At 45.0% G+C, this 15,849-nt stretch overlaps 1 protein-coding gene across 1 annotated transcript in view; it reads left to right on the forward strand.

The window, feature by feature from the left end:
• The first annotated feature begins 224 nt into the window (after positions 1 to 224).
• The window catches only part of MKLN1 (muskelin 1), an 88,568-nt gene continuing 72,943 nt past the window's right edge, over positions 225 to 15,849 (forward strand). The window contains exons 1-2 of the mRNA XM_082238861.1: positions 225 to 373; positions 14,595 to 14,664. Of these exons, the coding sequence (XP_082094987.1) occupies positions 264 to 373; positions 14,595 to 14,664 (180 nt within the window). The 5' untranslated portion in view covers positions 225 to 263. The remainder of the gene's footprint in view (positions 374 to 14,594; positions 14,665 to 15,849) is intronic.

A 15,849-nucleotide genomic window follows, 5' to 3' on the forward strand; every position in this document is an offset into this window, starting at 1 on the left:
TCCGGTTCCCAAGCGAACACTTCCCTTCCCCGCTTCTGTGTTGCGTGGCCCAGCCCCTCAGAACGCCTCTTGGGCTAGCGCGTCATTCCCCACTCGCATTCATTCTCCTGCCTCCCCTTGCCCCGAACGGAATCCGGAAGTGTGTGCGCGCGTGTTGTGCGTGCGCGCTCTCGCCCGCCCGCGTTGCGTGCCTGCGCGTTTCACCTTACCTCTAGGGCGCCTCCCTCTCCTGTTTCCCCGTCGCTGCTGCTACGGACGACAAGATGGCGGCGGCGGCGGGCCCAGGCTTCGGCCCGGCGGGCGCCCTGGAGAGCCGCGTCCTGGCCTACACCCTGCACCGCTGGAGCAGCTTCTCCTCCACCTACCTGCCCGAGTGAGTCTCCGCCGCCACCGGCTTGGCGGAGGCCAGAAGGGCCTGGCCGAGGGAGGGTCGCTTGGGGCTGCGGGGCCTCCCTCCTTCCCTGTGGTACTTATGAGGGAGAAGGCGGAGGAAGGGGGCGCCCCATTGAAGAGGGGCTCCGGGGAAGGAGGGAGAAAGCTTGGGGGGGGGGAGGCTTTCTGTGGGGTGGTGGGTCTTTGGGGAGGTTGGCCTTCAGTAGACGGGGGGATTCTTTTTTTCTTGGGGGGTGGCCTTCGGAGTTGTTCTTGAGGGGGAGTTCACATGGGGGGAATTAGCCATGGGAGTTGCTTTTGAAGAGGGGTGGTCTTCAGAGTTGTTCTTGGGGTGGGGGGTCTTGGGGGGGTTCCTTTTGGGGGGCAGGCGGCCTTCGGAGTTGTTCTTGGGGTGGTCGTCTTTGAAGGGGTGTTCTTGGGGGGTTCATATTGGGGGGTTCGTCATGGGTTTCTATTGGGGGGTTCGTCATGGGAGTTGTTTTGGGGGGTCTTTGATGGGTTGGCCTTCAGAGTTGTGGGGGGGCCTTTGAGATTGTTCTTGGGGTGGTCGTCTTTGAGGAGGTGTTCTTGGAGTTCACATGGGGGGACTGTCATGGGAGTTGTTCTTGGGGTCTTTGAGAGGGTGGTCTTCAGAGTTGTTCTTGGGGTGGGGTGGTCTTGGAGGGGGTTTGTGGAAGGGGGCCTTCAGAATTGTTGTTGGGGTGGTCGTCTTTGTGGGGGAGTTCACATTGGGGGAGGGGCTAGTCCTGGGAGTTGTTTTTGGGGTGGATTTGGGGGTTCGTTTTAGAAGGGTTTGTCTTGGGATGGGGCGGCATTTGGGCTTCTTTTTGCAGTTATCTTGGGGGTTGTTCTTGGAGGGGCTGGCTCTGGAGGGAGTTGGTCTTGGGGCTGGTCTTGCTTAGGAAGGAAAAGGCTGGTCCCTGCTGCAACAGGATGCAGAGTTGGGTCTCTCTGTGGTTAGGAAGCCTAAAGGTTGTCATTATGAAGGGGGCAATATGGTAGGGTGTGTTGGTTTTTTTTTGTTGGAGTGGGGGTCACATGGGGGCAGACATGGATGAGAGTACCTATGGGACCTATATGTGCTTCCTGGGCATAGCTGTCAACATTTTCCTTTTTTCAAGGGAAATCCCTTATTCCGAATAGGATTCCTCACAAGAAAAAGGGAAAACTTGGCAGCTATGTTGCTGGGTCTTGAGGCACCTAGAGAGTGAAGAGCCAAGGGAGAGGGCTGTTATAGGGGACTTGGGGTGGGGTAAGCCACCCACCCTTTCTTTCCCTTTTGTTATAGGAACATGGAAAGAGGGCAGGCTTACACCAAGTAGGAGCATTGGTCTGCTGCCTACCTCAGTGCTGTGTGCACAGACTGGCAGAGGCTAGTCAGGGTTTTAGGCCGGGAGTCTTTTCCCAGTCCTATCTGAGAGATGCCAGAGATTGAAGCTGGGGTCTTAGTATGCGAAAGTCCCACCAAAAAGAAGTGTGTCACAGGAGCAGGATTTGGAAAGGGCTTTTGTTGTTGACAGCACCCAGATTATGGAACACGTTGACCTGTGAAGTGTGGTTGGCCCCCTTCCTCACTTTTTTCTGCAGGTTATTGAAGACCTCCTTATTCTGGAAGTTTTTGACAATGGCCTTATTTTATCAGATAGTTGGTTTTTTTCAATGCCATGGTTGAACAAGGCAGCTTCTGACCTTGCTCCTTTATTCTGTAACAGTTTGATATTCTGTGAAATTGCAGTGTTATATATGGCTCCAGCTATCCTGTGTGGTAGTTTTACACCAGAAGTGAAAGATAGAAATGTTTATTAAAACAAACAAAATTGGGAAAATTGAGGGGCTTGGGCAAGTAATTCAAGCACTTGAAAAAGCTCAGTTGCAGGTCTGCATTTAGAGTGAGGCATCAGGTGGGTGGGTTTCATTAATGTCCCCCCTTTTCTCTCTCCATTTTTCTAGCGCTGGTGGAAGCTGTGTTTGGTTCTGGTTTCATGAGTCTCTTAAGGAAGGCATGGCTAAAGGTGGAAAGGAAGTGAGCTGGGCATGTGGTCTGTTGCCAGAATCCCCTTGTGATGTTTTGTTTTTAACTGCCATTTAATGGGGCTTGTAAACCCTGGTACTGTAATGGGGAAGCAACCTGCAAACTTGGTGCATTTGATGGAGTGAGCTTCCATGATCCAGGCCAGGCAGCTGAAGATCTAACAGTTAAGTTGCCTTTTAAGGTACCACAGAGCCATTGGTGACTCTGTGTATCTTTTTGCTCCCTGCAGCAGATCTAACATCTTTGTACCTCTGAAATGTGTGCATTGAAAACTGGCAAAAGGGGTAGTGCAGTATTGTGCTGGGGAGGTGAGAATGTTGGTAACCTTGGTTCCTGGTCCTGTATGAAGCAGATGCAAGGAGCAGTGAAGATGTTGGAAACCACAGGAGGAAACAGTGTCCTTGTGCTCAAATCCTGCTTGCTGGTTTCCCACAGGTACACAGTGAGAACAGGATGCCGGACTAGATGTGCCAGTGTCCTGGTCCAGCAGGCTCTTATGTTCTTAGGGCAAAATAAAGCAGAGTGTTCTGAGTAGGCTACTAAGGAGCAAGGAGCAAGGGATGCAATGGGGAGAGCTATGCAGAGATATGGAAAGACAGGTATAGTAGGGGTTGGTTGATGTGCAATGTGAGAGGAAATTTTGATTATGTGTGGGCTGATTTATGCAGACACAGGATGTGACAGAGTAGGACAGTAGACCTAATTAGTGGTTGTGGTGTGGGGAGTAGTGATATGGTGATATAGGGAGCAGAGGGCATGAAAAATGAAATCATGGTTTGCAGGAACAAATGGGCTGTCCTTGAAGGTCCCAATTGCTGCTGCAGAAATTTCACCTTGTTGCCAGAATACCCGTGAAGTGTACCACAGATGCACCATCTCCTTTGCACTATTCATGCATGAAATCTGTTTTGAATTTCTGCAAACGTTTGTTCTCTAAATATTTCTAATTGCTTTGCGAAATATTGTCTTGTCTCTTTGTTATGCCCAGTATGGCAGGTCTTGCTAGATCATTTGCAGGTTCAATTTGCTAGTCTGCCTTGAAGGGCATGTTGTTTCACTTCCAAGTTGACAAGGACCATGAAATTAGATGCTTGATGAAAACATAGGCTTCTCAACCCTATGTTTCCTTTGTAAGAGAAATGGGGGGGGGGAGGGCGGCGGCATTTTTTTAGGGGAACCTTGGTGGTGATGGTGGGAGAAGGTCGTTTAATCCTTCCCCTGCTGACTCTGTCTACAAATGCCAATCCAGGATGTTTTAAAATCATGCTGGATTCTGAAAACAATTGATTCCAGATTGTGGGGATGGGTGGACTGGCCTTTGAAGAAGGGGGGCATTTGCAGGGGACTGCTGATGGACGCAGGTGGGATTAAACTCCCCCCCCCTTCCTCTTGTTCCCCACAAGGCATTCCCCTCACCCACCTTTTGCATTATAATCAAACTTGGATTTGCTGATATGTCAACTTCCACTCTGAGCAGATGCTTTGGAAGTGAGGAGAGGCAGATGGGTCGAAAGTGTGGCAGGAGTGAGGCGTACAAGACAGAATCAGAGTTATCTGGTGTGTAGAGTTAAAGCAGGGGTCAGCAACCTAAGGCCCATGGGCTGGAAGCGGCCCGTGGAGGTAGTTTGACTGGCCCATGAGCCGTCCACGAACCGAATTGCCTGCCTGCGCACAGCGCTAAGCCGACACAGCACAGTACTAAGCCAGCACAGCGTGGCCCAGGGACTTGCTTCCACAGTGCCGGAAATTGCATCAACACAGACGCCGGAAATCACTCACATGTGCACACGATCCGGCCCACAGGGGGATCTCCGTGGGACCAATCTGGCCCAGGCAAGATAAACCTTGCTGATCCCTGAGTTAAAGCCTGATGAAGGACATTATAGGGTTATGAGTAAGAGTAAGGGTTATGAGTAAGATGGCAGGCTAGGTATGGAGTAGGAGAAATGAAAGGCTATTTGATGGTAGGGTAAATTTGTTTTGCTGTAGCAAAATTGGAAAAGTGATTGGTAAGGTTAGAGCCAACAATAAGAAATGTTTAAATTTTCTGGTGCCAGTTACCCTAGTTTGTGTAGGATTTCCCCCCTACACAAATTAGGGTAATTAGCATCAGAAAAATATCGGTTTTCATCATATCCCCCCCCCATGCCCTAGAGAGTGATCTAATTTGGCATGTTTATTTTACTTGTATTTCCTAAACAAAGCTAAAAACTTGGAAGCAGCCAAAGTTGCCTAATGTTTTGTTTAACCACCCATTCATCATTTTTAGTGAACTTATGAAATGGAAAGGTTTCCATGAAAAAATAAAGGACTGGGAATTTTTCCATCCTAGGCCACTGCTTAAAGCAAATGGGTTGGTGAATGGAATGCTAAGGGAAGAAATACAGATATAACATATGTGTAACCCCTTAGAGTCTGTCCCCAACTGAAATGAAATTTGTAAGATAGCTGTGCGAAAAGGTACTGGTTTTCAGAAGAGGACCAGAATGGATGCCTCTGACGCTGAGGCTCTGGGTAAATGGGGAACGAAGTTATCTAGTACTTTGACTTGTGCATGTAGCCTTTGCATGACTACTGCGGCTTGTGCATGATTAGTTTACATTACAACATAAGGGTATTAGCATCCACTCTCATTGTCTCTCTTAAAGCTGTTCAACCAAAGCAGGTGGTGAAAAAGGGGGCTTTTAACATTAATTAGAGCTTGATTCTCTCTTTAATATTTGTAGACATACTTTGGGGCTTGGGGAAGAGTGATGATTGTGTCCTTTTTACCACTCAGCTCTGCATGGGTGTTTGCGCATGAGCGAGAGAATGCAGAACTAGATTCCTGTGACATTAGTTCACCTTTCACTTTTGGACTCTGAAGTGAACTTGGACTTGCATGTCTGTGTGCTGCAAGTGTTTTCTTACTTGATGTTTACTGTTGTAAGTGAACTCTGGACTCCATGTGTATGGGATTTTGTCTTAGACAAAAGATGCCTTGAACTGGGAAGCTATTCCTATTTGTTTTGCTCACTTGCATGAAGGGAGGAGTGGTGGCGCTGAGTGCACAGTCAGAACTTTTATTCATATCTTGGCTTGTGCCTGATTGCGGCCACTCTCTTTTTCTATCCAGACTCATGTTGCATGACCGTGCATTTAGCACTTGCTTTTCAGGCCTTGCTCTTTAAAAAAAGAAACTGTTGTTCTATTTAATGTCATTGTACAGTTACTGAGCCTCAGTCCTTTTCACCATCAATCTTTTATCAGCTATGACGTTCAAGTTTCTGGAAGGTTATTGACAAATGCACAGTTGCATGGAGTAGGCAATGAGATACCCAGTGGAGTGCAGTAATGATCTCCCTTTGAGAGTGGTGGTTTGGGACGCAACTCAAACACAAACAATGCAAGTAAAAACAAGGTGTCTTGTTGCTTAGGCTGCAGAAAAAATATTAGCTCGCAAATGGCAAATGCAAAGTGCTAACAGTACGAGGGGGAGGCAGAATTTTGAAATGGATGTATAGGAACAGGAGATGGTGTGGTTCAGAGATGTTATTTAACTCTCCCGGTGCTTGAAGCTTACACAGAGTTAATGCAGTTCCCCAGGGACGCGTTTTGTTGGGAAATTTTGCAGAAATTGCATCTACGTTATCTTTGTGGCCTTGCACCACCGTGTTTGGGTTTGGTGACGCTCTGGAGGCTTCCTAATAATATGTTGAGGTACAGTTTGTACAGATTGTATTGGTTATCTCAAAGGGAATTGCTGCTGTACTGAGAGCCATGTAAAAGCTAAACCTGCTAGTACGGGTGACTGCCGTGGTCCACATTTAGCCTTTTACAGTTCTCACGTGAGCCATATTCTGCCCCCATAACACTGAGGGACCAGATTCAAATATGGCGTTGTCAGCACTCATTGGCTGAGCAAAGTGAGATTTTTAGTTGGGCTTGTTTAGCATCCTCTCCTTATTTTTTGTTAAGACAACAAATGGTGAGAGCATAGAATAGAATTTGGTACAGATATTCTGGAAGTACCGTATTTTTTGCTCTATAAGACTCACTTTTTCCCTTCTAAAAAGTAAGGGGAAACGTGTGTGTGTCTTATGGAGCAAATGCAGGCTGCACAGCTATCCCAGAAGCCAGAACAGCAAGAGGGATTGCTGCTTTCACTGCGCAGCGATCCCTCTTGCTGTTCTGGCTTCTGAGATTCAGAATATTTTTTTTCTTGTTTTCCTCCTCCAAAAACTACGTGCGTCTTGTGGTCTGGTGCGTCTTATAGAGAGAAAAATATGGTAGGTTTCGAGTACAAATACCAGCTTGATCTCTGCACTCTTTTTATTGGAAGAGGAGGAATGTTGCAAAACACACTGATAAAATTTCTGCCTTGAAAATGGATTTTAGAATGAAAACAATGTTTAATTTTTAGCAATTCTTAGTTTCTACTTCAGCTTAATATCCTAATTTCAAGGAGACCTGGGAAGGTGTTAAGCACTGCTATCTCCTTTGAGCATTGGGAACATCTTGCGTGGTGTCAGTCCTAGTTGTACCTTTGTGCTAAATTCCATGGTAATGGAGTTGGAGTACTGGACATTATAGATGGGTTTGGCAGCCAAAGAACATTTAGTTTGTTTCAGTGGTGTGGAGTGGAATATTTTTCCATTGCTTAATTTTTCTGCAGAAGACGTTAAGTTTCATGAGTGCATTGGTAACAAAGAATGGATTCCAGTCGCAAATAAATGTTACGTTGCATAAGCTTGTCAGGTCCAAAGGTTTTTAGCTTTGTTTATCAATTACAAGTAAAATAAACATGCTAAATTAGACCACTCTCTAGGGCATGAGAATTTTACAAAGCAAATTATGCTAATTTGCATAGGATAATTTCCCAGAAAATTTTCTAGTTCAAAATTTTCCAGACTTGAAACACCAGAGGAGGGAATATTTCAGTAAGAACTATCAAAATTGCTAGTGGAGGAACAACTGCTGTTTCTTGGCAAGCTGAATCACAGAGGTGCTTTGTTTCAGATGCATATTTGCTTTGTTTTACTTTTTCCATCTTGTATTTTTCAGCAGTGTGATCAGAAATTGCAAAACTTGAAATTATCAAGTCTTGTGTTGTCCTTTTAAATCTGTGGACAGGTTTCTGAAGGCTGTCATTTGGGGGCTGGTTCACTGAATACTTCTCCCTGCAATTTACCACCCTGTAATTTCTTGTCATTTACCTCCACACATTTGGCATGGAGAAACAAATAAGCACTAAAATGAGATAAATATTTGGTTTTGCCCATGACAATATCTCGGTCAGTGCCATGGAAGCTCAGAAACTGTCTATTTGTTTAGCTAGCACATTCCCCGCTTTTCTAAATGGGACACAGGGTAGTATATTTATCCTTGCAAAAATGATGCAAGGTTGAGGTAGATTAGGCTTAGAGCTTCATCACAGGAGTGAGAATATGAACGGAGGCTTCTCTGATCCAAGCATCTGTACACCTGTGTACAGGAAGGGCTGTTTCTTGGCACTTCTTTCTGGGATTTCCCAACACAGCATTCTGTGTTCCTCACTGTAATCTTTGTAAATACTGTATGGCGCCAATAAAAGGTAGAAGGAATTGAGGGAAGGTATTTTTCATTTTACTACTTGCACAAAGCCAGCAGAAGAATCCATAAAACAACACACAGCAAAACCTGCCTTGATGCCCTTAAAGAAGAGAAAAAAATTGTGTGGGACTGGCTACGGCTGTTGCCCCTTAGCTGATCTGTGTAGGTTTGCACACCTGAGACTGTCTTCTGGAAAAAGTTTTGCTTCTGTCAGTTCATACGTAATAATTTTAAGTTACTTATGTTAGACTAGAGAGTTAGATAAAGTGATGAAAGGGTGCATTTTCTGTTGGATAAATTCAGCTCCGGTCCTCCGAGCTGATACGGCTCATCTTGGCTTGAGCCCAGCAGAGTATAAAACACCTAGAGTCCGCAACAGAAGGATGAGGCAAGTATGGCTACATTGCTACGCTTTATTACTAAGCTATGCTGAGAGCATACAAATATACATCTTGTCTCTGTGTGAAGCAGAGAGCAACTCCAACAAAAAAACGACAGTACAAAGGAAACAGGAAACCAGTAAACGTCACATCCCGTCTCCCTTTCCCGTGGGAATCCAACTGTATCTGGACTGTGGAATGAAAACATAGTCCTGTGACTACCAGCAGCTGCTCAGTGAGCGAAACAGAAACCAACATTTTCCTCCTTGTTATAAACACATCTTGCTTTTCGGTTTTGGATCAAGTTTTTGCTCTGTGCACCTAAGCAAATCAAGAACTAAGGCAGTGGTTTCCCAACTTTTTGGACCTGGGACCTACCTCCAATCCATACCAGCGTTTGATAACCCATTTCTCAATTTTTGGCCGTATATTTATATGGTGGTAGTGGTGGTGTTGTGACCCATTTTGGTTTAGATTGTAGCCTGCTAGTGATTCCTGATCTGTCAGTTGAAGTCCAGTGCTGTAGGGTATTCTAGCAAGATTGGCCTAAGACCAGAGACCACAGAAAGTAGATATTGCATAATATCACAGCAAGAATACAGCAGCTGCTAGTTGATCTCTCAAAATGTCACAGAGTGTCTGGCAGTAAGGCTGTGTTGCTTTTGCTAGAACTTGAGATGATGACTCTGTGCCAGGAGCTATGAGACAGGGAAATACCAATTGCAAACCTGGCCTTACCTGAGTTGCAGTGTTGACTTTGATTGCTGTTTTCAGCCATGCTCCAAAAAACCCACCCTTTTTCTTTTTCTTGTAACTGAAAGTAACCCAGGTGCCATTATTTATTACTAATAACTAAAGTGCTGTGTCATTGGCATATATAATAAATATACAAAATTAAAATAAGCGTATAGGAGCTGAGGGAGAAAAAAGTTTTCTTGAAAATTGTAGGCTTCCTAACATACAGCTGTTGGTGTCACCATGTAAATGAGGAAGATTTATTTTTTCGGTCCTTGTTATGTATGGAAGATTTTAATGACTTAACGATTCTAATCAATTATGTCTGAGAACACCATTCAAGATTTTCAAAGGACAAGATTTGTTACTTGAGTGCTTCTTTAGTCAATTCCATTTCTTGTCTCCATTGCAAACATGCCAGTGTGTTTGAAAAGTAAGAAAATTGCAGCGATGCTGTTTTCTTCAGCTGTGCCTTCAGAATAAATGGTGAAAAGCTTATTTTCTAACAATTTAGGGGCCTCACTGGTCCCCCCCCCCAGTATTAAAAATGAGCACATTGACAGCTCTCTGCTTGGCACTGGGAGTTGCAGATGTTCCTGGATCATCTCATGTTTTTCATTTCTTCTAATAAGAATTCTATTTTATCCACGATAAAACCCTCCAGGTACATTAGACTGGGAGCTATGTAACTTGCCAGGGCCACCCTGTGGTCTTCACGGTTGAGAGAGAATTTGAATATTCTTACTAGGAGGGCTGCAGACTTTTCTTTTTTAAAAATGAGTTCTTGGTCTGGGGCACCTCCAGCTATGGTCACCATTTGAGGCCTTCATGGACGTCGTGTTGATGACCTTGGCCTGCATTCAGAAAAAAACAAATCAGGTTCAGGGCCAAGTAGAGATATGAACTACTGAGCCACAGCCTTTCAGCTTACCACCTGCAATTTCTTGGACCACAGTTTGAGAATCTCTTTTATATGCTGCTTCTGCTATGGCTATCTTCATTGCATACAGATAAAACTCACTAAGACCCCCAAAACATAACCTTTTAGTACATAAAGCATTCTTACAATTAAGAGTGCGGGATTTTTTTTGAAAATGACTGAAGGGTGTGTGGATCTTTTTGAAGGAGATGCATTACTACTTAGAAGGGTGCACGCTGATATTTTAGCAATTGGAAATCTCTGGCTCCCATGCGGATACCAGAATTAAGGCAGACTATAAAATGCCCCATAAAACAAATAGCAGTGATTTGAGCATCACGAAAGTACTGCATAAGAAGGCTTAAGAGCCAATTGAACATTGTTTGGCTTTTTAAAAATAAGATGATGTCTGTGTTGTGCTAATTTAGAGCTCTGTTGCGGATGCAAATGCCAGGCCTAAACAATTATCTGCGAGAGATGCTTTTATTAGGCATGGATCTTCCTGGAAACCTTGCCTGCATAGGTTGAGGCAAGACCTGGACGAGAGCTCAAAAGATCTTGCTGCAAACAAGACAAGCTTCACCCGCTCCTGTTGCTTAAGTCTTAGTTTATAGAATACTTGCACAATGCTGTCTTCTAATCTTGGTTGGCTGATAGTACTCTGCCCCTGTATCTGAAGGCCCAGGGTGGGTAGCAATCTGTGTTAAACCTTTAAAAATAATTATACATCTGTGTGTGGTTTTCTCGGACGCGGCGTCTTCATGCTTCTGCGTCTGCTTGGCCAGGTGCTTCTCCCTCTTCTACCCCTTTATATCAATGTTCGGTCTGAGCAATGTACATCTAGCATCACACAGGATAGAGGCACAGGCTATACTTCCTCATAGGTGGACTTGCGGCTCTTTGTGCTTATTACACAAAGTACTTTACCTCCAGTGTTAGAAACTCAGGTATACAAGCTAGGTGCCAAATGGTTCCATAACCAGGGTTATAGTCGTCAAAATGGAATGCCTGGTTGCCATTTTGGGGCCAGGTGGCTCAAAGGTCGTGTTTTTAATACGACTTTTTAGTTGCTGAAACACATTCCGATTGTGCGGATAAAATTCTGCAGGATGTATTGCTAGTGTAAGAAAACTGTCAAGATCCAAGGATTCCCCAAGCATGCACCTCTAGATGGTGGAGAGGTCAGGTGCCATCCTGGCAGCCAGGTATCTTCACTTGGTTTTTCTAAGTGGCCGATAACCAGGTGCAAAATGCTGGTGAATTTTTAATGCTGTTTACCTCCAAGGTGTTCAAACTGGCATGTTTGTTAGATTGGGATTTGCCCAAACGCTACTCAGTGAACTTCACAGCTGAGCAGAGATGTCAGCTTGGATTTCCAAGGCTTGCCACACAGTCAGTTGTGCAGACTCCAGAACCTTGGTAACTGGTGTCATAGATTGTCAGGGACCCAGAACTGGTCAGACTTTGATTCTTTTGCTGGTTCTTAGCAGTATCTTGGGCTGTAGTGTTTAGTTGGCTGCGAGCTTGCATTAATCCATGGGGGAACATCTTTCAGCCTGAGGTCCACATTCCCTTCTGGGGGCTGTGTGTCAGTGGTTGGTAGGACCAAAGCAGTCAGAAAACAAACAAACAAATGTGAACTTTAATTTGTACAGTAGGACAGTTTCTACACACTCTTGTACCCCCTACTCGGTCCCCCATCTGAGCAGTCAATAAGCTTTATTGGAGAGTGCACAGAAGGCCGGGAAGGAGTGTGTCCTGGGGAGAGTATTTGTATGGCTTGGAGGATTCTAAGGTTCAGATAATAATCGTAGAGATGGAAGAGACCAGGAGGGTCATCTAGTCCACCTCCCTGCAACACAGGAATCTTTTGCCAAGCTTGACACTCAAACCCACGACCCTGAGATTAAGGGTGGTGCTTTGGGTTAAACCACAGAGCCTAGGGCTTGCCGATCAGAAAGTCGGCGGTTCGAATCCCCGCGACGGGGTGAGCTCCCGTTGTCCGGTCCCTGCTCCTGCCCACCTAGCAGTTCAAAAGCATGTCAAAGTGCAAGTAGATAAATAGGTATCGCTCTGACAGGAAGGTAAACGGCGTTTCCGTGTGCTGCTCTGGTTCGCCAGAAGCAGCTTAGTCATGCTGGCTACATGACCCGGAAGCTGTGAGATCAGCGCTGAAACCCCAGAATCGTCTGCGACTGGACCTAATGTTCAGGGGTCCCTTTACCCTTTAACTTTACCCACTGTGCTCTCCCCCATCCTAGGACAGAGAAGCCCAGAGGGCCTGAGCTTCCCCATCCCTGCATTAAACAAAAACCCTTTCACCACTTTGAAAGAGGTCCGTGGTAGTTGAAAACATTTATGTTTCTAGTCCTACTTATATAAATTTTAGGTGGCAGGAAGAAAGTGCGTAGAGGAAGCGTGTAACGCATACATGCATGCTCCAAAGCAGCTGTGCTTTCTTTGAAATGTTTTTTCTTCTTAACTCAATTCTATATTGATTGACATTAAAAACAAACCAGAATGCTAACTTTAGTTGCATATTTTTAATGTTGTTTGTGCTTCTTTGAAAATAATCCCTGAGATGTGTGTTTACCGTATTTTTCGCCCTATAGGACACACTTTTTCCCCTCCAAAAATGAAGGGGAAATGTGTGTGCATCCTATGGGGCGAATGCAGGCTTTTGCTGAAGCCTGGAGAGCGAGATGGTGCGCACCGACCCCTCTTGCTCTCCAGGCTTCAGGAAGCTCTGCGCAGCCCTCGGGAGCCTGGCGCGAAGTTGTGCTGGGCTCCTGACAGCTGCACGGAGATGCCTGCATTCCGAAACCTGGGACGCGCTGAAGAGCGTGCCCGGGCTTCGCGCACCTCTCCGCAAGCCTGGGGAGACCGGTGCGACTTCGTGCCGGGCTCCCTAGGCTTGCGGATAGCAGGCTGTTCTGCGGGCTGGGGTTGGGGGAAGCTCGGGCTTCCCCCGCGCCAGCCCCGCACCTGGGGGAAAAATAATTTCCCCCCCTTTATTTCCCCCCCAAAAAACCTAGGTGCGTCCTATGCGGCGGTACGCCCTATGGGGCGAAAAATATGGTATATCTATGGTTAGCTTCAGCATAAGAGCAAAATCGTCGTGGCCAGTCCATCATGAAACAATTTGACCTATTGACTTAAAGCTCTCTGTGACTTTAGCTTTGCTAGATATTTATGATGATGCAGACTGCTACTTGGCAATGAGTAGAGCCAAAGGAATATGGAAATATGCCTCTTCAGGCCAGGATTGCAAAGCTCTGCAAATCATTTTCCTAGCTTGCTAGAAGCACAACACTTATTTGATTCTGTCTCAACGCTTGGGCAGTTTTAGGTAGCTCTTTGAGATTATAAGAAGCACCATCGAAATAGGATTTAAACGTTGAGAGTGGCTCACCAAACTGGAATAGTGTTTAGGTTTGGTGGCCTCTAACAGAGAATACAGCTATTATCATGTGTATTTAACATGTTCAACTGCAGTACAGTTTGCTCAGTTATGTGAAACAAAAGACAAGTCCCTAGCTTAGCAGGTTTGGCTGTGGAACAGAGCAAGTACATCTATGTATCTTGGGCCTCTCTTCCTCCCCCACCTTCCCTGGTTGCCAAATGTTATTTAAGACATGCAGAGTTTTCTGACATGGTGGGGTATTAAATACAGATGATACCTTGGCTGACATTTTGTGCTGTGTGTTAAAATTTCTAGAGCGTTCGCTTTATTAGTCTGTTACAGCAAACACCAGAAAGAGTGCTATGGCACCTTAAAAACTAATGTATTTATTTGTTATGATGTGGTCCATGAAAGCTAATGCTGTAATAAATACATTTGTTCGTCTTTAAGGTGCCACAGAACTCTTCGTTGCTTTTGTTCTGTGTGTATTTCAGCCGTACAAAAACTTGACAGCTGGGGAGAAGGGCTGTTGGAAGTTTGAAACCTAGGTTTGAGGTACCTCAAGACCTGTAGGTATAAACAGGTTCTCATCTGGTTGCTTGTGTGAGAAGAGTGTTTAGGTTCTCCAAGAGGCTTTAGTAAAGTTTAATCGCTCTGGTACCTTTTATATACAAGTTTAAGGGTGAACAGTGACTGTCTTGCATAGACACACCTCAAAGAGCCCATCCAGGGAAGGGCAATAGCTCGGTAGTAGATCATTTGCTTTCCATGAAGAAGGTCCCAGGTTCCATCCCTGGGATTTCCACGTAGGTTGGGAATGTCCTCTTGTGTGGAGCCTTGGAGAGCTGTTGCCACCCAGTGATCTGACTCTGAATCAGGAGCTTCCTATGTTCCATGGTCTTTAGTGGGGGAAATGACAAAGATTGAATCTTCCAGATGAAACATTCCACCTGTCTTGGCTGCCTACAAGTAGCCTCAGGGAGGATAGTGCGTCTTCAGACGGCCCTTGTGTATGTGGGTAAGGAAAAAAACTGCATTGGCTTGCGAAGTAGTTCTTATTCAGATTGGGTTTAAGGAAGGAGTTGCATTGACCTCTAGTACAGAGTATTAAGTGGGTAACATACAAGTGCTTTGAACCTCTCTTTGTGTATGTGTTTTTAGGAATATTTTAGTAGACAAGCCCAATGATCAGTCTTCGCGGTGGTCTTCTGAAAGCAACTATCCTCCCCAGGTAAGTGTTTGAATTTTCCCTCAGTATCTCGAACCCTTCAGTTACTACCACCACCAGTACTTCTATTATTTATCTGAATAAATGGTGCCATTGTTGCAAGACCATTCTTTCTGGGTTGGTTTTTCAGAGGGCCGGGTTAAGTTGGTGTTTGCATTTAAATTCCGAATGGTGTCTCACTGGTTCTGTGTTCTTACGATGAAGTCTTGGTGCTCTGCTCTGAGACCCTGGAGTAGAACAGGAAGAACCAGCAGGCTGAGGGATCCCTTGGAGAAGCAGGAGTGGTAAAATAGCTCTCCATAATACTACTGGAAATAGCCAGCTTTTCAATGTCTGTGCGTGTTTATTTACATTGGCGATAAGTATCAATACACTGGAACGAGGATCTATTCTAGGAATGAGACTGCATTGGGAAATTCTGGGTGCTTTGCCTCCCTCCGCAGTGTCAACGAAAATAGACATTTCTTCTCTATCTTGATGTACTTTCTCCTCTTCATGTTTTGTTGCAATTTCTTGGACATGGGTGTGTAGAAGGATTGGCAAGGTCTGATTGATCCTGTTGGGAAGGGGGCACTATTTCTGGAGAAGTAACCCAGGCTTGCTGCAAAAGGGCCTCTCCTAATTATGATTAAGACATACTGAACAGGTAAAACACCTCTGTAAGTGCCAGCATAACCTACCTTTGTTAGGCAAGTTCCAGAGACATTTACAGTAGCCTGTCTTTCAATTACTACTTTATTAGCTTTTCCTGTGGAGTATAGGAAGTCATGGTGCTGGGATAAGGGCACCACGGCGGAGGAAATAGCTCAAGCCAACATTAATATTATTGGGAATAAAATGAATCTGGATTCTCCTCAACCCCCACTCCCTTTGCCACTTGCAAATAACTCATCCAGTCCCCAAAGAAGCACTGATTTTAATTTCCATGGCACCTAAGCTACTGGCAAAATTCTAGCTTGTTTCTTTTTAGCATTAATTTTGAAAAAAAATAATCCAAAACTTCTGAACGTAGGTTTTCCTAAGCTAGTATTTCAGCTAAAAATAACCAGCTAAATAGTCATGTTCTGCTCTTCCTGCATGCGTCTACCAGATGGTCTTTAATAGTTCTTCTTGGCAGAGATTCCTTTTTATGATATTCAGCAGTGTAAAAATGATACGTTAACATTGTATTGAGAGTATAATGTAGTC

This window comes from Podarcis vaucheri (assembly GCF_965113315.1).
Source record: "Podarcis vaucheri genome assembly, chromosome: 10".
Classification (NCBI taxonomy): Eukaryota; Metazoa; Chordata; class Lepidosauria; order Squamata; family Lacertidae; genus Podarcis; species Podarcis vaucheri.